Source organism: Podarcis muralis, chromosome 16, assembly GCF_964188315.1.
Source record: "Podarcis muralis chromosome 16, rPodMur119.hap1.1, whole genome shotgun sequence".
Classification (NCBI taxonomy): Eukaryota; Metazoa; Chordata; class Lepidosauria; order Squamata; family Lacertidae; genus Podarcis; species Podarcis muralis.
Genome location: NC_135670.1, coordinates 41,537,647 through 41,561,583, shown reverse-complemented (window position 1 = coordinate 41,561,583; position 23,937 = coordinate 41,537,647). Strand labels below are relative to the sequence as shown.

At 44.8% G+C, this 23,937-nt stretch overlaps 1 protein-coding gene across 3 annotated transcripts in view; it reads left to right on the top strand.

The window, feature by feature from the left end:
• PITPNB (phosphatidylinositol transfer protein beta) overlaps positions 1–17,038 on the top strand; it is a 34,249-nt gene extending 17,211 nt beyond the window's left edge. For 2 of the 3 annotated variants that reach the window (XM_028709229.2, XM_028709231.2), the window contains exons 8-11: positions 10,887–10,964; positions 12,380–12,490; positions 12,726–12,848; positions 15,479–17,038. In XM_028709229.2, coding sequence (XP_028565062.1) covers positions 10,887–10,964; positions 12,380–12,490; positions 12,726–12,848; positions 15,479–15,529 — 363 coding nt within the window. In that variant the 3' untranslated portion in view covers positions 15,530–17,038. Of the gene's footprint in view, positions 1–10,886; positions 10,965–12,379; positions 12,491–12,725; positions 12,849–14,275; positions 14,362–15,478 lie in introns of all 3 variants that reach the window. The other variant, XM_028709230.2, reaches the window with a different exon arrangement.
• The last annotated feature ends 6,899 nt before the right edge of the window (positions 17,039–23,937 follow it).

The window sequence follows — 23,937 nt, the reverse complement described above, 5'->3', positions numbered from 1 at the left end:
TGTTTGAAAAGCTCCATTATTTGATAATATTGAAGCCAGTTTTGTACTTTATGTTTCAATTTGTCATAGCTTTGTAATTTCCACTTATCTCCATCCTGTTCCAAAATTTCCCAATACTTCGGCCATCCGACCTCCATATTGAGTTTCTTTACTGCTTTAGCCTCGACTGGTGACACCCATCTAGGGGTTTTGTTTTCCAACAGATCTTTATATCTCATCCATACATTAAACAATGCTTTTCTAACAATGTGATTTTTAAAGGCACTATGCTGCTTAATTTTGTCATACCATAAATATGCATGCCAACCAAAAACATTGTTAAAACCTTCCAGATCCAAAATGTCTGTGTTCTCGAGGAGCATCCATTCCTTCAGCCAGCAAAAAGCTGCTGCCTCATAGTACAATTTTAAGTCCGGCAGGGCAAACCCCCCTCTTTCTTTAGCATCTGTCAATATCTTAAATTTGATTCTGGGCTTTTTGCCCTGCCAGACAAATTTCGAAATATCTTTCTGCCACCTCTTGAAACATTCCATCTTGTCAAGAATCTGCAAGGTCTGGAACAAAAACAACATTCTAGGCAGTACATTCATTTTGATCACTGCAATTCGGCCTAACATTGACAATTTCAAATTTGACCATATTTCTAGATCTTTTTTAATTTCTGACCAACATTTTTCATAGTTGTCCTTGTATAAATTCACATTTTTAGATGTTAAGTAAACCCCTAGGTATTTCACCTTCTTGACTACTGTCAAACCTGTCTCCTCTTGGAATTTCTCCTTTTCCATGTCTGTTAGGTTTTTCCCTAAAACTTTAGTTTTTTGCTTATTCAGCTTAAATCCAGCTACCTGGCCAAACTGTTGTATTATTTCTAAAACCTTTTTCGTACTAGTGTTTGGCTCTTGCAAAGTCAATACTAAGTCATCTGCAAACGCTCTTAACTTGTAATGTTTAGCTCCGACCTGCACTCCCTTAACCTGCTGGTCATTTCTTATCATATTCAGCAACACCTCCAGAACCGAGATAAAAAGTAATGGGGAGATCGGGCACCCCTGTCGTGTTCCTTTTTCTATCTTCAGTTCCTCAGTCACAACATTATTTACAATCAGTTTAGCTTTTTGTTCGGAATATATTGCAGCCATACCATTTTCAAAACCCTGGCCTACCCCCATCCCATGAAGATTCTTCTTCATAAAACTCCAAGAAATATTGTCAAAGGCTTTCTCCGCATCCACAAAGATCAGTACTGCTTTAGTGTTTATATTCACCTCTAGCTTTTCCAAAATGTCTATTACATTCCTTACATTATCTGCCAGGTGTCTTTTAGGGAGAAAGCCTGCTTGGTCCTTATGAATCTTCTCCATCAGCACTCTTTTAAATCTTTTTGCCAAAATGTCTGCAAAAATTTTGTAATCCACATTGAGCAATGATATTGGGCGGTAGTTCTTAAGTTGGGTCTTTTCAGTCTCTGACTTTGGTATGAGTGAAATATAAGCTTCTTTCCACGATTCAGGTGCCCTTTTTCCTTCAAAGATCTCGTTACAAACTTCTCTTAATGGTTGAATCAGCCATTCCTTCAAAGATTTGTAGTATCCGGAAGTCAGTCCATCTGGTCCTGGAGATTTGCCCAATTGCATATTCTGAATGGCAGCCTCTATCTCTTGTTCTGAAATTCTCTGGTTCAAATCCATCTTACTTTGGTGAGAGATATTTTGTAATCCATATTTTCCAAGGAATTTGTCTATATCTTCTTCATTTTGCGGGCCTTGAGTATAAAGTTTTTTGAAGTAGCTTAAGAAGCAATTTCTAATTTCGTTGGGTTTAGAGATATTTTTCCCATCCACCTCTAGGCTTGTAACTGTATTTAATTTCTGCCTTTTCTTGAGTTGCCATGCCAAAAGTTTGCCACATTTATTTGCTGATTCAAAAGTCTTTTGCTTCATTTGCTTTATCTTCCATTCTATCTCTTGGTTCATCAATTCCATATATTGTGTTTGATACAACTTAATCTCTCTTAAGATGTCCTGAGACTTTGGTTTTGTTCTTAATTTTTTCTCTCCTTCCTTTATCATTTCCAAAATCTTTTCTTTTTTCTCATTTTGTTTTTTCCTCTTTATTGAATTTTGTTGAATCAAAAATCCTCTCATCACTGCCTTACTTGCGTCCCAGACCACTCTTTTCTCCACGTCGGTCCTCAGATTTATTTCAAAGTAGTCTTTTAGGGTCTTTTGGGCCTTCGTGAGAATCTCCTTATCTCGAAAGAGGGTGTCATTCATTCTCCATCTAAATTGACCAGTCATTGTGAGTTTCATCTCCATCTTCACGGCGTTATGGTCGGAGCAAGTTTTTGGGCAGATTTCCACTTTCTTAATCTTTGGGGCCATTCCACTAGTAATCCAAATTTGATCGATTCTGGTCCAGGTCATCATTGCTTGGGAGAAGAAAGTTCCCTCTCTCTCCAGAGGGTTCCTTGTTCTCCATATGTCTATCAAGCCCATATTTTCTGTCATTTCAAAAAAAGTCTTAGGGAGTCTCCCTTCCTTGCTAACTGTTAGTCTTTGTGCCTTGTCCATATTAGTGGAGACCACGCCATTCATGTCTCCCATAATTATCATATTGTAATCCAAATAGTCAGTCAGGGTTTCATGAAGTCTCTTAAAGAAGTCAGATTTGCCTTCATTCGGTGCATAAATTCCAACCACTAGAAATTTTTCTCCTTGTATTTGTATCTCCACAGCCAGGTATCTCCCTTGTTCGTCCTTGAATATCATTTTTGGGGCCCATTTCTCTTTCACATATATTACCACTCCTCTTTTCTTAACTTTGTCTAATGAAATGAATTCTTGTCCTAGCCTTTTATTTGTGAGTAGTCTCCTGTGAGCTCTGGTTATGTGGGTTTCTTGTAGACATATCAGGTCCAATTGTTCTCTGTTCAATATATGAAATACTTGTCTTCTCTTCAAGGGCCCATTGAGCCCATTACAATTCCAGCTAAGAAATTGCAGAGCCATCTTATTGTTTTTCTAAACTCCTCCAACAGCTCCAAGTTGTTGCTCTTCTTCTGATGGTAGTAGTTTTTGTCCGATCGACAGATTCAAAATCTCCAATGCTCTCCTCTGTTCTGCAAGTGCGTCCACAGTCCCCTTCTGCAGGTCCTCCTGATTTCTTGCCAGAAATTTGTCCTTGTCTTGGATTGTCTTTATTTTCACCTTCTTTGCCTTATAGTCAAATGACAGTCCTTGTGGGAACTCCCACCTAAAGCGAATGGAATTTTTCTTAAGCAGAAGAGCCAAATCCTTGTAGAAGCTTCTTAAATCCAAAATGTATTTTGGGATATCTTTAAAGATCTGTATAGCTGAATTTCCGATTTGCGAGGCCTTTTCAAAGTGTAGTCCTAATATTTTGTCTCTTTCCTCCTTGGATCTGAGTGTGATTAAGCAATCTCTCGGGGTCTTTCTGTCTTGTTTTTTACCCAATCTGAAAGCTGTCGTGATTTTAAATTCGTCTTCCTCAAGGTCCCAGCAATCCACAAACTCCCGTGTCAGATATTCCACAAGATTGTCTCTTTCATTCTCCGGAATCAGTCTTAATTTCAAGTTTCTCTCTTTTCTCTGTAACTCCCACAAGGCCAAAGTCGCATCATGCTCATAAACCTTCTTAGCAATCGGCTCTAATTTCTCCTGTGTCTCTCCAGCAGTAGCTTTAGCATCTTCAGCTATTTGGCGCGTGGTAGCGTTTTCCTCCACCAATTTATTTATGGATTCTGTATTCTGGTTTAATCTTACTGATATTTCTGTTAATTTTTGTGTATTCTCTGAAGTCTGTTTTGTCAAAGACTCCAGAGTTTGGTTTATCTTGAGAAGAGCATCTGTCAGAGCTTCCATAGAGGCGGCTGTTCCTTTATCTTGTCCTGTTGTTCCTGCTGATCCGGCTGTTACGCCTGAAATTGAGCCTCTTTTCTTTGTCTGTTGCTGCTGCAGCTGTTGTTGTTGTTGTTGCTTGGTCTTAGCTCTTGTAACAATCTCTTCTTGTGAGCCACTCATGTCAAGGTCAGTTCCCACGGGATTTGTCCTCCGTTGGAAAATTCCACTGTCCTAGGCCGTGCCGGACTTTACTTTATCCTCTAGAGGGAGCAAATCAAAATGGCCACAGAACCAGATAACAAACACGAAAACAAAGGAGAATGTCCAAAGATGTAAAAAAGGAGATTGGCACAGTCAAAGTCAATGTTACTAAAAACTTATAACTTCCAATTGCCACAGTTGCCCAATTTATATTGCTTCTTCTTGTAATATATTGTAGCCAGGCACTGTGAAAACTTTGTATCAAAGTGTCGCTTTGCAGGGAAAAGTCAGTTCAGTGTCCTAAAAAGGCAGACCGTTTCATGCTTTCAATAGGTGAGACAGCAGAGGTTTTTTACTTCAAAAGAATCGTGCAGTTATTAATCTCATTCACCTCCCCTCTGCCCTGCTAGCTAGAGGGGAGATCAAAGGTCTAAATGTCCGGTTTAACTGATCAAAGAGCGGGTTTCAACGGATGCAAGTCTAGAGTTCCGTTGCTTTCACTTTCATGCAGTCGGGGGGAGGCAGACTTCCTTGATTTAACTCTCCCCGTTTTTAGCCCAATTTACTAAATTTAAAAGGTCCCGATTATTCTCCAACTCCTACTCACGGGAATTCAGTCCAAATTTTCTTTTCAGGAAGAAGTCGGCGCTCTCCGCTTATGGCGACGCGGCTTCACTTCGCAGGCTGGGTAGCGACTCTCAGCACCGCGCTCACTCCCGATGTCGATCCGTAGCCTTTAAAAAGGCTCTTTCACGGTACCGGGGGGCGCAAAGGTGCCCACCGAGTCTCCTTGTTCTCAGGCTTCAGCGCCTGGGATTTTAGGGGTCCCCCGCTCGCCGTAGCGGGTAAGACCCGAACTTGCGAAGCAGTCCTTCTCCGGAGCTCGGAGGTAGGACCGCCATTAAGCGCTGGCACCGACCGGAAGTCCTCACTACCTCCATTTCTTCCCCTTCTGTTTGCCAGGAGGTGATGGGACCAGTTGCCATGATCTTCGTTTTTATGATGTTGAGCTTCAAACCATATTTTGTGCTCTCCTCTTTCACCCTCAATAAAAGGTTCTTTAATTCCTCCTCACTTTCTGCCATCAAGGTTGTGTCATCTGCATATCTGAGGCTGTTGATATTTCTTCCGGCAATCTTAATTCCAGTTTGGGATTCATCCAGCCCAGCCTTTCACATGATGAATTCTGCATATAAGTTAAATAAGCAGGGAGACAATATACAGCCTTGCCGTACTCCTTTCCCAATTTTGAACCAGTCAGTTGTTCCATATCCAGTTCTAACTGTAGCTTCTTGTCCCACATAGAGATTTCTCAGGAGACAGATGAGGTGATCAGGCACTCCCATTTCTTTAAGAACTTGCCATAGTTTGCTGTGGTCGACACAGTCAAAGGCTTTTGCATAGTCAATGAAGCAGAAGTAGATGTCTTTCTGGAACTCTGTAGCTTTCTCCATAATCCAGCGCATGTTTGCAATTTGGTCTCTGGTTCCTCTGCCCCTTTCAAATCCAGCTTGCACTTCTGGGAGTTCTCGGTCCACATACTGCTTGAGCCTTCCTTGTAGAATTTTAAGCATAACCTTTCTAATGTGTGAAATGAGTGCAATTGTGCGGTAGTTGGAGCATTCTTTGGCACTGCCCTTCTTTGGGATTGGGATGTAGACTGATCTTCTCCAATCCTCTGGCCACTGCTGAGTTTTCCAAACTTGCTGGCATATTGAGTGTAGCACCTTAACAGCATCATCGTTTAAAATTTTAAATAGTTCAGCTGGAATACCATCACTTCCACTGGCCTTGTTATTAGCAGTGCTTTCTAAGGCCCATTTGACTTCACTCTCCAGGATGTCTGGCTCAAGGTCAGCAACCACACTACCTGGGGTGTACGAGCCATCCATTTTTTTCTGGTATAATTCCTCTGTGTATTCTTGCCACCTCTTCTTGATGTCTTCTGCTTCTGTTAGGTCCTTTCCACTTTTGTCTTTTATTATGGTAATCTTTGTACGAAATGTTCCTTTCATATTTCCAATTTTCTTGAACAGATCTCTGGTTTTTCCCTTTTGTATTGTTTTCCTCTATTTCTTTGCATTGCTCATTTAAGAAGGCCTTCTTGTCTCTCCTTGCTATTTTTTGGAAATCTACATTCAATTTCCTGTATCTTTCACTATCTCCCTCGCACTTTGCTTGCCTTCTCTCCCCCGCTATTTGTAAGGCCTCGTTGGACAGCCACTTTGCTTCCTTGCATTTCCTTTTCATTGGGATGGTTTTAGTTGCTGCCTCCTGTATAATGTTACGAGCCTCCATCCATAGTTCTTCGGGCACTCTGTCCACCAAATCTAAATTCTTAAACCTGTTCCTCACTTCTACTGTGTATTCATAATGGATTTGACTTAGATTGTATCTTACTGGCCCAGTGGTTTTTCCTACTTTCTTCAGTTTAAGCTTGAATTTTGCTGTAAGAAGCTGATGATCTGAGCTACAGTCAGCTCCAGGTCTTGTTTTTGCTTCTCCATCTTTGGCTGCAGAGAATATAATCAATCTGATTTCGATGCTGCCCATCTGGTGATGTCCATGTGTAGAGAGTCGTCTCTTGTGTTGTTGGAAAAGAGTGTTTGTGATGACCAGCTTGTTCTCTTGACAGAACTCTATTAGCCTTTGCCCTGCTTCGTTTTGAACTCCAAGGCCAAACTTGCCAGTTGTTCCTTTTATCTCTTGATTCCCTACTTTAGCATTCCAATCCCCTATAATGAGAAGAACATCCTTCTTTGGTGTCACTTCTATAAGGTCTTGTAAGTCTTCATAGAATTGGTCAGTTTCAGTTTCTTCAGCATCAGTGGTTGGTGCATAAACTTGGATTACTGTGATGTTAAAAGGTCTGCCTTGGATTCATATCGAGATCATTCTATCATTTTTGAGATTGCATCCCAGTACAGCTTTCACCACTCTTTTGTTGACTATGAGGGCCACTCCATTTCTTTTACGGGTTTCCTGCCCACAGTAGTAGATATGATGGTCATCCGAACTGAATTCGCCCATTCCCGTCCATTTTAGTTCACTGATGCCCAGGATGTCAATATTTATTCTTGCCATCTCATTTTTGACCACATCCAACTTACCAAGGTTCATGGTTCTTACATTCCAGGTTCCTATGCAATATTTTTCTTTACAGCATTGGACTTTCCTTTCGCTTCCAGGCATATCCGCAACTGAGCGTCCTTTCGGCTTTGGCCCATCCGCTTCATCAGCTCTGAATCTACTTGTACTTGTCCTCCGCTCTTCCTCAGTAGCATGTTGGACGCCTTCCGACCTGAGGGGCTCATCTTCCAGCGTCATAACTTTTATATGCCTGTTGCCTTTGTCCATGGAGTTTTCTTGGCAGGGACACTGGAGTGGCTTGCCGGTTCTTGCTCCAGATGGATCACATTTGGTCAAAACTCTCCACTATGACCTGTCCATCTTGGGTGGCCCTGCACGGCATAGCTCATAGCTTCTCTGAGTTATTCAAGCCCCTTCTCAACAGCAAGGCAGTGATCCATGAAGGGGACAACAACAGTTAAAGGCCTTTTTTGCCACAAAAATGGCCTTCAAAATAGCTGCAATACAAATCAGAATTGTAGAGTTGGAGGGGACCCCAAGGGTCATCTAGTCCAACCCCCTGCAATGCAGGGATCTGAACTAAATCATCCATGACAAACGACCCTCCAACCTCTGATTAAAAACTTCCAAGGAAGGAGAGTCCACCACCTCTTGTGGACGTCCGTTCCACTGACAAACAGATCTTAGTTTCAGAAAGTTTTTCCTGATGTTTAGTGAGAATCTCCTTTCTTGTACCTTGGAGGCATTGGTTCGAGTCCTCCCCTCTAGAGCAGGAGAAAACAAGCTTGCTCCCTCTTCCATGTGACAGCCCTTGACATATTTGAAGATGACTATCATGTTTCCTCAGTTTCCTCTTTACCAGGCTAAATATACCCAGTTCCCTCAAGTGTTCCTCATAAAACTTGGTTTCCAGACCCTTGATCATCTTAGTCACCCTCCTCTGCACACCTTCCGGCTTTTTAAATTGTGGTGCCCAGAACTGGACACGGTCCTCCAGGTGTGGTCTGACTAAGGCAGAATAGAGTCAAACTATTAGTTCTCTTCATTTGGACACTATACTTCTGCTGATACACCAAAGAATGACATTAGTTTTTTCCACTGTTGCATCACACTGTTGGCTCATGTTAATCTTGTGGTCCACCAAAACCCCTAGATTCTTTCCACATATACTATTGACAACCCAGGTGTCTCCCATCTTATATTTGTGCAGATAGTTCTTCCCGCCTCAGTGTAAAACCTTACATTTGTTTCTATTAGAATTAATTTTGTTAGTTTGGGCCCAGTTCTCCAATCTGTTAAAGTCATATTGAATCCAGATTCTGCTTTCTGCGACATTAGCTAACCCTCCCAACTTGGTGTCATCTGCACATTTGATGTGCATTCCCTGAATTCCTTTCTCCAAGTTGTTGAACAACAAAGGGCCCAGAATTGAACCCTGTGTCACCCCACCTGTCCCTTTTTTCCAGGATGATGAGGAACCATTAGTGAACACTCCTTAGGTTTGGTCAGCCAACCAGATACAAATTGAGGTATCATGGGGGACTTGTCAGAAGCTTTACTAAAATCAAGATGCATTAGGTCCTCAGCATTCCCCTGATCCACCAAGCTTCTAACTCATCAAAAGAAGAAATGAGATTCGCCTGGCATGATTTGTTCTTGAGAAACCCATGCTGGGTCTTAGTAATCACAGGGCTCACAGATCAACTGTTGAATTATCGGTTCTAGGACCTTTCCTGGTATCTGCATCAAGCTGACTGGTTGGTACTTACCTGTGTCTTCCTCCTCCACCACCACCCCCTTTTCAAGATGGGGGCAACATTTACTCGTTTCCAGTCTACAGGGACCTCACCTGTTCTGCAAGAATTCTAAATAATTATAGACAGAAGCTCTGAGATTACATCTGCAAGCTCTTTTAGTACCTGTGGGTGACCTCATCAGGCCCCGGAGATTTGAGTTCATTTAAAGAAGCCTAGTGTTTCCTTAGCACCTCTTTTCCTATCTTGGGCTGCAGCTCCCTCCTGGCAACTCCTAGGGGCCATTGGAAGTGGCTTAAGTGCTGCTCTTCTGCCCAGGAGGGAGGCCTGCCCACAAGATGGTGCTCTCGTTGCCGGGCAAAGAAGGAGGAATCTGAAGCAACCAGCCATTGAAGATTTGCCTGGGCTGCACTGGTTTGATAATGAGATGAAGAGTCTGTAGTTGGTGGCAAGGAGAAGGCAGCTGCTCAGCCACGTCTCTCTCCCATTCCCCAATAGCCTCCGAGTTGGCTCTGCTGGACAGTTGCTTCTCTGTAACTCAGAATTAGAGCTGAGGTGATGTTTGCTCTGTGCTGTAGTTGTTGGACGCAGAAGGAAAAAATACATGCCAAGAGTGATTGTGGCAATTGCACAGGAATCCCTTGGCTTCAACTGACTTAAGGCCAAGGTCCCAACTTGCACCTGGCCAGAGCCTGGCGTGTGCACCTAGAGCTGGGAGCAAATGCCGAGGGAGGGCAGCAGAACTCCCATCTTCCAAAACTGCTAATGGAGCATTTTGCTTTCTCTGGTATCCATGGGATTGATTCTTGCATACCTGTTCATCATCCTGATGGGGGCAGGGCGGTGGGGGGTCCCAGAGGCTGGACAGTCTTCCATTCTGTTGGTCATATGTCTGGACACGGATTTTTAAAGCCTGCTCACCCACTGGCATAAACAAGTCCAAAATGCTCTCCCTCAACAACAGATGTGACCATCTGTGATTCTGCAGTGTCGGGGGTGGGGGGACAAGACTTTTTTTGGAATGTGTTCACTTGCTGCCATCCTTGCTATCCTTTAGGCATCAAGTGAAGTCCAAACTTTTAAATGGACTTAGGATTCCTTAATGAGGCTTCCTAAATAAATAAATAACACCTGTGTGTAGAGATATTGATGGAAGACACATTGGGAAGTCAGCTTAAGGGCGAGTCTTCTGGAAAAGTGGCCAGTATTGTGTTAAATTCCCCTTTTTAGGGGAATTAGCTGCTGCTAAATCAGGGGTCAGCAACCTTTTTCAGCTGTGGACTGAAATGTAGCTAAAGCGGGCCTCTGGAATTGGCCCATTCTGGGGTGGCATCACAGTTATACCAGGAAGGTGTGGATTCCCAGCAGTGTGTGAGGCTTTCTTCTTCTCTTCCCCTTGCAAGTTCAACACAATTTCCCCAGCTGTATTTTTTTATTGTTAGGCAAGGCGGTGCTAATGTTCTAATGAGATTTCACACCTTGGCTGGTAAAGTGGCCAATTAGATGTGGGGGTTGCATGCTTAACCCTACGCCCCAACCAAGTGGGCTCAGTTTTGAAATCATCTTCATGATGTTGTCCAGGGGTCAGCAAACTTTTTCAGCAAGGGGCCGATCCGCTGTCCCTCAGACCTTGTGGGGGGCTAGCCATTTTTTTTGGGGGGGGAGAATGAATTCCTATGCCCCACAAATAATCCAGAGGTGCATTTTAAGTAAAAGGACACATTCTACTCATGTAAAAACACCCTGATTCCCCGGACCCGTCTGCAGGCCGGATTTAGAAGGCAGTTGGGCCACATCTGGCCCCCGGACCTTAGGTTGCCTACCCCTGTACTAAATGAACAGAACACAGCTATACTCTCCTTTATTCTACAGCTTCTGTGGCTCCTACTTGATTGTTTTTTGGCAATGAAAAATGCTGCCTGAGTGCCCCCCCCAAAAAACCCCATCCTAATTCCTCATTGGGCTTTTGATTTCACAGGACTACAAAGCTGATGAGGACCCAGCCTTGTTCCAGTCAGTCAAGACCAAGAGAGGCCCTTTGGGACCTAACTGGAAGGTAATACTATTTGACTTTTCTGTCCTAATCAACAGAAAAAGTCAACACGGAATAGCTCTTGAGCAGGGATTGCCAACCCAGCACCCACAAGCGCTGTGGTCCTTTGGTGCCCCCAGGATGAACCATAATCGTAAATTCCCAGCTTTTGTTTTAAAAAAGTTTCTAGCCTTTTTTAGAACCAGATATATGAAATAAAACATATAGACTATTACTGTTTTGGGGGGTTGAGAATCTAGCCTGCTGTACCTTTTCAGTGTTTTGCTTTGTGCCTCTCCCTCTGAGTCACCCCCTTTGGCCACGAGTGTGAGAGAGGGAGAGGTGTGCATCTGTTTGGTGTGTTTGTGAGAGAAGGACAAGAGCAAGTGTCTGGGTAGTTTGGGGGGGGGAGTGGGGGGAGGTATGTCTGCATAGGTGAACTGTGAGAGTGAGGTACAGGTGAAGCATTTGCCCTTGAGTGAGAGGCATGTTTGCCTGTGGTCTGTGTCTGGGCGAGGGAGGGAGGGAGGGAGGGATTTTTCTCCTGGCTGTGGCTTGAGGCCTGAATTGGGGGGTTGTAGGCATAGATCTCTTAAAGCTCCCTTCTCCTGTGAATGGGTGAGAGTCAAGGCAAAACTGGCATGTTAGTTTTCTATCATGGTGCCGGATTTTTGAAGCATTCAGCATCCTAATTAATCCTAACTGCTTCCTATTAATCTGCAACCACAGCAGGTATACATGCTGGTTGCCTTTAAACTATTTAAACCTTGAATCTTCTTTGCATGTGGAATGTCTGAAGTTTGAGATGGGCGGGGGAGAGACTCCCTCCTCGGAAACCCTGTAGAACCATGGCTGCCGTTCCGTGGAGGCAATACTGAGCTAGAAGGGTCTGACTTGGCACAAGGCAGCTTCCTGCGTTCCTATGAGAACAGGGGTACTGTGAATATTAAATCTCTTTTGAGCCTTCTTTTGATATGAAATGGCACACCTGCTCTTGAACTGAATGTAGCATTGATAAAATATCGGTTCATTTATTCTGGCTCTTTGCTGCCCTCGCCTCTTCCGGGGCACCAGCATTTCTTGCTGTGTGGTAGGATATTGCCCAGCCTCCCTATCAGCCCTTTTCTCTGAGGAGGGTGACTGGCCTGTGTGTGAAAATGTGCACCAGCTAGAACTGCATTGCACAGCCATGTTGGAAGGAAGACTGCCCACTGGGCCAGAGGCCTCCTGGGTGCATCTTAATCAGCCATCGAAAAGCACTGACAGTGAGGGCCCAAAGCAGCCTTGGAGAGGAAGTCCTGTTCCATAGAATTGTGGTTTGATTTTTTAGTAGTGATGACTTCAAGGTAAGACACTTCAATTCAGTTCCCAGAGTCTGCCTGATGCCTGTCAAACAGAAACGCCCCACTCACCTTCTTCTTTTGCTTCTCTGCAAACAGAAGGAGTTGTCTGCTGATGGAGACTGTCCGAAAATGTGTGCTTACAAGCTGGTGACAATCAAGTTTAAGTGGTGGGGACTGCAGAACAAAATAGAGAACTTTATTCAGAAGGTGAGAAGCTGGGAATGTTTGTCAGAGCTTGGAGGAGACAAGCTTCTCGCGTGTTGATTTGAATTGCTTGGTTTGACTTTGGAAGAATTGCCTTCTTGGGGGTAGATCTGCTTCTGGACTGATCCCTTAGTCCTGTGAGAGAGGCAGCTATGAAGGCTGCAGGAGAAATAGAACAGCAGTTGCTTAGTGAACCTGAGGGACTGTGGCCTCAGCCTGCTTTTTTTTCTCTCTAAAGCAAGAAAAAAGGATATTTACCAACTTCCATCGCCAGCTCTTCTGCTGGATTGACAGGTGGATTGACCTCACAATGGAGGACATCCGGCGGATGGAGGATGAAACGCAGAGAGAGCTGGAAGCGGTAAGAGTGCTCTTGCAGAGGTTTCTGACTTGGCTCAGCTGCCATGTTCTGCTGCATTCAGGCCTTCTGGGAAATGCAGGACTGCACTTTGTTGGAGCATTACTGTGGTGGGAGAGACTGCTCAGCCCTCTGGAGGCTCACTCTTGAAGCAAAAAGGACAAGAGTGGCAAACAGAGCTTGTAGGCAGGCTGCTCACTTGAGCCAGCCCCCCTTTTTAAAAGGGCAAACCACAGATTGATGGGCTAACTGCCTCTTTGACCAGGACATCCTGGCCAGTCTGCAGGGCTTTCCTTTCCCCTGTATGAAGTTTGGCTATTAAAACTTGCCTTGGCTTTTTGCTGGATATGTGTGCTTGTTCTGTACGCTTCTGAATTACTGCTAATGCTACTAACGCTACAAGGGACATCTCCCCATAGAGCAGAGTGGCTGAGAAACCTGAGGAAAGAGTCAGAGCAGGAAGGAAGATCCCCAAGAGAGCAAGGGGCTACTTGTTTCATGCCCCCTGGTGTCTGCCACATTCTTCTTCTGCTGCTCATTTGTTCAATCCTCCAGCGAACAAGGATTTTACAGTACATGTACATCATGGAGACTGTCCTGTGTTTCCTTCCTGTCCTCCCTCCATGGAGGTAAATGCAGGTTGCTCTTGGGCTCTGCAGCCCATCCAGCCCTTGCTGCGGTGCTCCTTGAAGCTGCTGCCCTCTTCACAAGCATCTCTGTGTCTCTGGGCAGCCCAGTTGCACAGATGCTTCCTCATGTGATCAGAGGCACGGGGGTGCTGAGGGGTGCCAAGACTGCCTAGCCTGGAGGGAGGGGGAATGGGCTTTACGGACCTCTTGCCCCCTCAGGACCCGGTTTCTTGCCTTGAGCTCTTCTGGCCTTCCTCCTTCCTTGAAGGTCTCTGGCTGCCTTGGCTCACCTCTTCTTCAGCCAGCTTTTCTGTTTCTTCTTGACATCTTGTTGTGTGTGCTCCTTCTCTGATTCATCTCACCTCCTGCATCCCACCTTCTTTCTGTCCGTTGTGACTAACATCTTGCATCTGGTGGTTGTTTGCCCTTCATAGGAGGCCCCAGCAGGGGAGAGATGTTGCAGGACAGGTGTTTTCAACTGTTTTAGACCCAGGGACCACTTTTAACCCTAACATACATTTGGGGATCCATTTCTTAACCTTTTAATATATATTTGCTTGGTGGTAGTTCCTCCTCTTCTTTTTCCATTTCTCCTCCCCTGGGCAACTCGGAGTTTGCCGTTTGCTTGAACTGTGTGCTGTTGGTTGCAAATGGAGCGCTCGTCCTTCCTCTCACTTGCTTCAAGGCACAAGGCTATTTGATACTGGCTACCAGAGGCTTTTCTCTGACCAGTGTAATCCTTTCCAACTAAATCCTCCTCTGTTAACTGCCTAGTGGCTGACAGTTTTATTTTGCATCTAGATGCGTAAGAAGGGTTCCGTCCGAGGTACGTTGGCTGCCGATGTCTAGAGGAATCTTCTGTAGGGTCAGAGGCCAAATGAAGCTGTGTAAGTGACTTGGGTGCTGAGGATCTCATGCCTCTCCTGCCAAAGGACATTTCCTGCCAAGGGGAGTTACTGTATCACTCAAATGATGCCACAGTGCTCCTCTAGCCTCCTTTTCCTCCTTTCCCAGCTCAGGCGCTGGCACCTCAATGCAGGCATTTCATTTGTTATTTACTTTACTTAAAAGAGTTATAGCCCACCTTTCATGATGATGAGGTACAGCATAATATAAATGATAAAGAACTGATCAGTAAAACAAAAAAATAATTCTTTAAGATGCCAGTAAACAAAAGGTGATGAAAACAGTTGCAGAAAAGAAGAAGCTAAAAGCCTTAAAAGCCTTGGTAAGGAGGCGCATTTTCACTTGGGGATCTGGTGTGCCTGTCAGGGGAGGGCATTTCGCCAGCCAACATGGCGACACACTCCAGGGCAAAGGCATCTCCTCAGAGCGACACACTCTGGGTCCTTGCTTCACCCCAACACTGAGTGGCTTTTCTTGTGAACGTGACAGCTGTGGTTTTATATCAGAATGTTAAAAAAACAAACAAACCCCACCCTCACCCCAGTAGCAGAACCTCATACTTTCCTGCCACACCCTAGATATACCCTAGACAGAGCTATCTGGGTCGCTCAGGACTTTGCTCTGAAGTAGGAGGGGCACTAAAAACTGGAAAAGAAGTAACAGGCTGCAGGCCTTTCCTCATTTTGCAAGGTGTATCCGAGCCATAGTCACACTCTAGGCTGTTTCTCTCAAGTTAGCATGTTTGGGCTCCCAAGGAATTCCAGGAAGGCCAGATCTTCCTACTGAATGAACTACAGGCTCTTGAGCCCCAAAGTTTGGCCTTCATACCTAAATGCACAACATCAGGATCTCTTATTCTGAGTGGGACACCCTGCAAATCGCTGAATGCTGCTTCAATTGTAAATTGACATTCACATCAGCTTCACAACATTCCCTTGGTGGTTTAGCTGCACGATGTAAAGATGGCTTCCCTGGAGAAATGTTCAAGAGCATTTGTCTGTCTGTCTGTCTGTCTGTCTCTCTGTCTGTCTATCTGTCTATCAGTGAAAACTGGTCACTGACTGACGGACTCTTCCCCCCCCCTCTCCCCCCATACAGTTGCGTAACCAAGGTGAAGTGAGAGGGACAAGTGCTGCCAATGACGAATGAAGACCGATCTGTGCTCAAGTCGCATACATGGCGTGTTGATACAACTGTGTGTGTGTGCATGTGGGTGCATGATTTTTGCACGTGCAATCATGCATGCACACGCACACGCTCACACACACATATGGTGTGCATTTGTACAGAGAGACCGCTGCAGTTTCTCCAAGGTACTGAATCTCTTCCAAAAGAGACAGAAGCTGCTTTCATTATGTATACCCAAAGCAAATAAAGCCACCTAGTGTCATTTAAGAGAGGAAGAGATTGTTGAATTATGCTAATTGGTATGTTTCAAGACTGTTGATGCTGGACCAATTCTTTCCCTCTTGTTTTATGCCTGTCTTGAGTGTCTCTTCCTGACATGCTAGGACATGCCTTGTCTTTTATGCTTAGGTTTGGATCAGAAGTTAATTCCCCATTTTGTGTTTCCTTCATGATTTTGTAATAGGAACTCTGAATGTATTTATAGCTATTTATTTCTAGATTGTCACTATCTTGGAATCAAATCAGAACTGTTTATTGGCAGTAAGGATCATTTCCCCCTCTATTGAGTGAAACATACAAACACAACTTTTATCTGTCTGCTGCAAAAGGATCTGTCTTATTGGAGTTTTCTACATTGGAAAATCAAGTGTTTCTTCATTATAATTGGCAAAATAAGAAAATGCTTATAAGTCATAAGCATCAGGAGTAAAGGCATTACTGAAAACTTGTCAGTTCTGTCCTTAAGCATAAATTACCATAAAAGCAAAGCGCCCAAAAAGAGCCAAAGCGGCTGCTTTCTGGAAAGGTTGCCTTTTCCAACAGTTTCATTCGGAAGCTATGCAGAAGTTCAGGAGTTTTGCACCAAGCACATGATCACATAAAGCTGGCACTCCATAGAAATTTCTTAAAGCTGTTTTCAGTTGAGGAAGGTGAATTGTATCTTGGATATAACTATCACAGTGCTTAGTAGCTCAGCAGCAAATATTCCAGGACCCCAAGCAAGCTTAGAGTTTGGGTTTGGCTTTCTGTTTGAGAGCTAATGGACTTTTGTTTGTTTGGTCGAAAGGCGCTGAGGTCTGATGAGCTCACCCTCTTTTTGAATGAGGCAAGCATGCCGCTGGCTTGTGCGGGGGGAGGCACTTAAAGTGCAATAGAAGCTTGCTGCATTTTCATCTGGAGCCTGACCTTTCCAGGATTATGGTGCTTCTTCATCACCCCACCAGATGATTAGCTTTGTAAATATATAAATACTGTTTTTAAGAGACTTGCTCCTCTAGGCTTGTTGCTCATAAAATAATCCAAGGGCTGGCTTTTCCCATGCAAGAGTCTGCTCCCACCAATACAAAGGAGAGCCCCAATACCTGCCCCAAACAGCAAGTTACACAATGCATCAGTTGTGTGGGTTTGGTGGGGGGGTGGTGGTTCGTAATAAACGAAGAGGGGGAACTTTGTAGCGAATGTAAAACTTAGTTTACTTCTGCAGTTTCTAAACTGTATTAAGAAAATTTAAATAAATTTGCTCAGAAAATACTCCTTGTCTGTTGTGTTCAGCTCTGGTGAAGAAGGGCAGAATTAGAAGCAGTGGAGGGCGTAGAACTGGTTCAGAGGGAGGGGCAGGCAGAGCCTTCAGTCTGGAAGGTCGCTTTGCCTGAAGCCTCACAGAATGGCCATTTTATCAGCCAAAGAGCAGCAGCCGATAGTCCTTTAGGAATTGCCCTCATCTGATGCTCAAAGAAGGCAATATCCACACAGGCTAAGAAAAAGCAACGGTTTGGTTAGAGTCCCTCCCACCCCACCCCAATTATGCCACCAAGGCCCTGGGACAGGCAAAACTGAGTATGCAGCTGCTCGATTATAGGAAGATGTTCCTGTGATCGTGAAATTTGGCCATCTTAACTTTGCAATCCATTAGTGTTTATGGCCGGGGCTGGGGGGTTATGTCACTTTATCATATATGAATACATTTTTTGGGCTCTTTCTGAGATTTGGTTCCCCTCTCCCTTCTTCTCTGATTCTTTTCATCCTCTATTGTAGTGAGTGTGGCTCAGTAGTCAGTCTGCATTGCCTCTTATTTGGGATCAAAAGAGACAGAGGCCACTTAGCAGGTGAAGGGAGCAGGAAAGAGACTGTGCACCAAAGAAGGCAAAGATTGCAAGCCTGCAAGACTTTATTGTATGTGAGCTGCTCTGGGAGCTTTTTGCCTGAATAATAGGTACAAATGCTCTAAATAAATTAATAATGGTGGTGATGAAATAATAGAAGAAGCTGCCTTGGCATGAGCACCAGATCCACAATGGCATCCTGATCTTCGTTGGTTGTGCATCCTTTGATGGAGTCCCTTCAGGAAAGGGCTTGTGTGCCATTTTGAGCTGGATTCCCTGTCATATGAGGGATCCATGAAGGTGCCATTTTGGTGCTCAGTTCTAGAGAACGCTCTGCCAGGCAGCGCATCCCAGTGGATCTGCAGCCTCTCTGGTGATTGAGCTCAAGCAGCCCAGTCGTCCCAAAGGCATCCTGGCTGCCTGCTGGGCCGAGGGTGAGGAAAGCAATGCTTGCCGTCTCGAGCAATGCAGCTTTGTCCTTTTTAATATGTCCAAGTGACAAAGTTGAAAGGTGGGCCTGGGGCGCTAATGAGTTTGAAGTTATTATGATCTGCCCATTAAGTGTTAGCCTTCACCATCATGTTCATTGTCCCCACAAAGTGAGAGTGTAGGAAGTGCTCTGCAGTGTCTCCTTCCTGGGCCTGGAGGTGATTTAACACTCTTATTTATTGATTCTCTTGATTAAACTCTAATTTTATCTCCTATAAGTGTGGAAGATTTACATGAAGTATGTTCCATGAAGCCTGTGGCACATTAGAATAATTGAGTTCATTCTCTCTAGAGTCCTCATCTGCACTTGGAATGCATTATTTTTATTTTATGTATCCTACTTAGTTTTTTCAGGCTTTGGTTTGCTAGGCCACGATTATTTCTAAAGTATCTTGTGTTCCAGATATCATTCATCTGTATTGCTTTCTGCTTAACAACAACAAAAAAAATCCACTCCAGAACAGACATCACCCCACCCCTAAAGAAGAGTCAAGCAATAGAGGAACTTCAAATTACTGCAACCTATTAACTACAAATTCTAAAGATACTAAATTCTGTCAGCTGCGACTTGAACCAAGACAAAGGACAAGTGTTAAATGGCTTGCCAATGCCAATATATTTGTGTTATTGCCAGCTCTGTTGCCAACTGCCACTGTTAATAGCATGTTTGTCACTATCCATGCCAGTTGGTTGGGGATCACCATCTGATGAAGGCTATGGACCTTCTTCCCAGAAAAGGACATACACACACACACAAAGATTTGCATACAACTGATTTTATCACGTTGGAAAAATAAATGTTTGTGCCAAATTAATGGACCCTTGGTTAAGAACCCTTGCTCACTACATTTCATTTCCCTTTGACCTTAGTATTTACAATTCTACCTGCATCCCAAAAACAACTTATGTGTACTTACATATACCAGCAACTCACAGCAACACTGCATGCATTTGGTGACATAGGCTAGTGTCCATAAAAGCTTATGCTATAATAAATGTGTTAATACTTAAGGTGTCATCAGATGCTAAGTTGCTTCAGACACACGAGTGGCCTTTTCAGTAAGATGCCCAGAGACCAAGAACTGATAATTGCCTAGCTATTCTCATACTTGATTTAAGCGGCTGGATTTCAAGTTCTCGTGTGAAGGGAAAAAATCACCTTTCTGTACAACATTCAGAATCATACAAGCCTCCACTATCCTCCCTCTTTCTTAGATGTTGATTTGGGGTTGTGTCTAATGTTATTTACTCAGTGTAAACAAACTTAATGGGCACAATCAACTTAGGCCCATTAATTTCAATGGGTCTACAGTGAGGACAACTGGCATTGGCTTACAACCCATTTTTTGTAACCAAAAGCCCCAGACACCATCAGAACAATTCTCCCAACTCCTTGATCATTTCCTGCAGCTGAGATGGGACAACACGAGCTGAACACTGCACTCCAAAGGTGGCCACACCATGGGTCAAAGCATTTTTATTTTCCTGATGATCCCTAACATGGAATTGGCCATTCACCTGGTATATAGAGAGTGGCTTGGGCTGAGGGACCCCACTGTCTTTGGGCTCTCAGCATTCTGCTGAATCTCCACAGCCTTGGCCGCTTCTCGGGACGTGCCTAACTCCAGATCATTTTTATATTAAATAACACCAGTTGCGTTACTGCTAACATCCCTTGACTGTAAGGACCATATGTTGCTAATCCTCGCCTTCCTCTTCCTAATTACCAATACATCAGAGGACTTTGCGTTGGCTCCAGGTTTTGGGGGGCCTCTGGGCCCTCTTGCTTCAGGTCTAGCCAACAGAACCTCAGCAGATGCCTGGCTGTGCAAAGGACTGTGTCAGAAGATTTTTAGAATTAAAATGATGCCTGCAGTCTTGCCACCACGCTCAGGGGTTGGCAAGGGTGGCACAAGTTTTCAGGAGGCCCTAAGTGCCCTCACAGCCCAGCGAAAGGATTACCAGGTAACAATGAGTAGCCTTCAGTCTGCAGCAGTGACCGTGAATGGCCAGGATTGAGCAGCTGAACTTGCCATGGTCTGCCCCACTTTAATTTCCTCATGATGCAGTTCCACTGGGCCTGGTATTCTTAAAGCACCAGACGCCTCTCAGTTTTTCTATAGGGGACTCGGATGGCCAGGCATCAACAATAGTGGGCTCTGCTGGGACCCTAGCAATTACGCAAGGATGCTGGTGCCATACGATGAGGCAGGATTTTCCTTTGTACAGAGAATACTGATTTTGTGTATGTGTGTGATTCTTCTGTAGCTTTCAATAATTTAATGCCTCAGTGTGTCCTTGTTTCACATGACACTCCATTTTTTCCAAAGACACCAGACTACTGGATGACACAAGCCCACCTGGGCACAGGAGCAAATCACTGTTTATAGAACCATAGAATCGTAGATTTGGAAGGAACCACTAGTCCAACCCCCTGCAATGCAGGAATCCTTTGCCCAGTGTGGGGCTCAAACCTATGACCCTGAGAGTAAGCATCTCATGCTTTCCCGACGGAGCTAGATAACCAACACCTCACAACCAGTTAAGAATTCATTGCATGAAGTCATCCATCTATCAAACAGGCTAAGGGTTAGCGGCTATCTCAGACATAGGAAGCTGTCTGGTCATTGGTCCAAGCAGCTCAGGATTGTGGGCAACGTGAATGTCTTTCCCAGCCCTATCTAGAGGTGTTGTCAGGGCAGGACCCTACTGCTGAACTATGCAAGGTAAGTAATAGTTAAAGTGTGGAAGGGAACGTGGGTTTTTGGGGCATCTCTCTTTGCTCCTGTCACCTTCCCAGAGTCATTCCTTGGATGGTCTTTCCTCTATCTGTGTGAGAGTCGTGTGTATTTGAGTCCAATGACCAGTAGGTGGTGGTGAAGGATGTGAGAATAGGCCTGACTTCCTCTGATCGCTTCCCCCCCCCCCCTCACTGTGCAAGATCACCATTCCTTGTAGGACGGAGGGGCAAGGAAGACTACTGCTGCTGCTGCTTTTACACAAACTACTCAAGCCAGCTACACATATTGAAGGACTTTAACCAAAAGCAGCTGTTCATGGAGTGAAAATGCAGATTGCATGTTTATAAAATGGAAAGCAATTAGATTGTATATAATATCCTAGGACTCTGCTTGCAGAGAGTTGGATGCATGTAGTGCACAGGGAATTGTGATTGCTTCCTCTCCTCACCCCCTTCCTGTACTGAATGATCAGGATTTAAAAGAGACAGGCGGCAATCTCAGAACTATATGCATGGAAGCAGCTGTTTTTGAAAGCTACATTGCCTGTGTTGGCTGTTTGAATCCTTAGTTGTGGTTATATTGAATGTCTGGGAGTCCCCAGTGCCTGGAAGAGCTACCAAGCTTGGGGGGTGTTTTTGTGTGTGTTGGGGAGAGCAGTTTTCCCCAAGGGATCCCAGTGACATTGTCCAATTCCCTGCACTACTGGAGTTAACATTTTCTGGATGGCCTCCTGGTTGTCCCCCAGCCTCCTTCCTTTCACATTCTGCTCTAGGAACACTCCCTTCAGCTCAAGAGAATTCAGAAGCTGTGGGTGACCAGTTGGAAGAAAGTTAATCAGTTTCTGAGAGCTCTCTCCTGGCTTTTGCCATTGACACATCATGTGTGCTGAGGGGGCTATGTACTTCTGGCTAACTCTGTCTTGGCCCTCATCAGAGCACACCCAAGAACAAAAGTAAGGAGGGCAATTAGCTCTGCACGGGGAATAATCACCACCTAAAATGTTTGCAAAGCACAATCAAGAGGACTGAGTGAAATGGGGAGAAGAGGGCAAAGGGAAGGCTGCCTGCTCCCACAGTTCTTAGTGATGAAGGAGAGTGGATAAGGAAGGAGCAAGTGAGGGACTTCCTCCCTCAGAGAGCTTCTGCATCTGGATTGTGCAGTTTTGTGCCCTTTCCTAGCAATCCGTTAAGGCTTCAGTGCAAATAAAGAGCTGCTCATGTTAAAGGACTTTTGTGTGTACTTCAACAGAGAAGCCTGGAGGCCAACTGAGCAAGTGGAGAATCTTTTTCTGAGCTGGTCAAGAATTTCCAGGGGAACGTGGACTCCATTTATACTACATGGAGAGAGTCTGTGAATGGAGCATATTCCGAACCACTTCACTAAGAGGAATTTGGTATCCACTCTAATAACTACCCCCCATTCCACTTCAGCAATATTAACCCCTCGCCTTCCCCAATCGCGACTTGGGCTTCACAGGCAGAGGTGACACATCAAAGGAGATGGTCAGAGATGGTGGGCACAGGCTTCATGTGTGACTGGTCAACAAAACATCCCATCCATTAATTGAGAGAGAGAGGCAAAAACTCCACACTTACAGATAGGAGAGGCTGTGCCATTTACAGTATATACCAGGTAACTTTGAAAGGGTTGTCGGGTGGGGGGGGGGTCCATGTTCTCCACTGACCAACCTCAGTATTACCTATTAGGTCAGGGAAAGGAAGCATGTGGTGCCTATAGATTGTTGGACTGCAGTTCCCATCATCCCTGGCTGTCGCCCACACTGGCTGGAGCTGGTGGGATCCAATGGCATCTGAAAGCCCACAGGGTCCCCATCCCTTCAATTGAGGACACCTTGGTTGCTCCTCGGATAGATTTCCTGTTGGCACTAGAAGCCAAAGCTGGCCAGGATTCTCATTTGTGCAACAAATCACCCTTTTGCTTTCTTTTCTGTATTCTGTATTAAAAGGCAAGTGGTCTGAATAAAGAAGTTTTAATCTCACAAGAACTGAAATGCTTGTATAAAAAAGTCTTCCTGAGCCAGGAAGTCCGTGGCTCAAACTGAGCCTTCTCAGGGTGCCCTTAGGGAAGCCTCCTGGCCTCCATTACATGGTTGCTGCAAGGATCACTGGGGTGGTGCATTTGAACACTTAAGTGAAAACTAAAGATGATAGCAAGGCTGCAACACTGAACCGATTAGAAAAGCCTTTTGCTTGAGGAAAAGGTGCTTCTGACTAATTGGGTGGAACATTTTTAAAAGAGCCTTCTTACTTATAAAACACATAGATAGCATTCTTCCCATCTGGGGGGCTGAAGTGGGGGGGGGGTTAGTGCTACAGAAAAGGTGGCTGTTGTGCTCAGGTCATGCGAGTGAGCTTCCTCCCATGGGGCATCTGTGAAAACAGGATGCTGGACATGATGAGCCCCTTTGGCCTCATCCAGCTGCTGCAAGGCTCTCCTGCTACAAGAGGGAATCCCTTATCCAGGATGGTGTCTCCTGGGACATTGCCTGAGAACAAAGTATGTTGCTGTTTCCCCTTCAAACCTGTATTTAATGAAATAATTGATTCAACAATGTGATCATATATGTGTACTGAGAAGTAATCCCATTGAATTCACTGAATTCCCAAAATCAGTCAGTTTAGGATAGCCTTAACTTTTTAGGATTACAGTGTTTATTTTTAATTAGATGACAGCTGTAATAAAAATATGCAAAATATGTTCTAGAAATGCTAAGTATTAACAGAGGAATCACCTCAACCCTTGCACTCCAGCTCAGTCATTGAGATCATCTGCAGGAGCATTGCTGGTCATTCCCTGAGCTGGCAAGGCTGAGCTGGAAAAGAAACGGAGGGAGAGAGAGCCCATCACAACACCCCCTCCCAGGAAGAGCAGCCAGCCCCCCTTTTTGGGGATTAAATGGGGGGGGCTGGGGGAAGATGGAGCCCTAAAGGCAGGAGTCAGTTCACCAGAGCAGGCCAAGGCCTGGAGAGGGATCTAAGAGATGGGGTGCAGGGAGAGGGTCTGCTCAGCCCGTCCTTTGGCTGTCCTTTGCAGCACCCTGAATCTTGCAGGGGGTGGTGGGAGGGGGAGTTCTGCC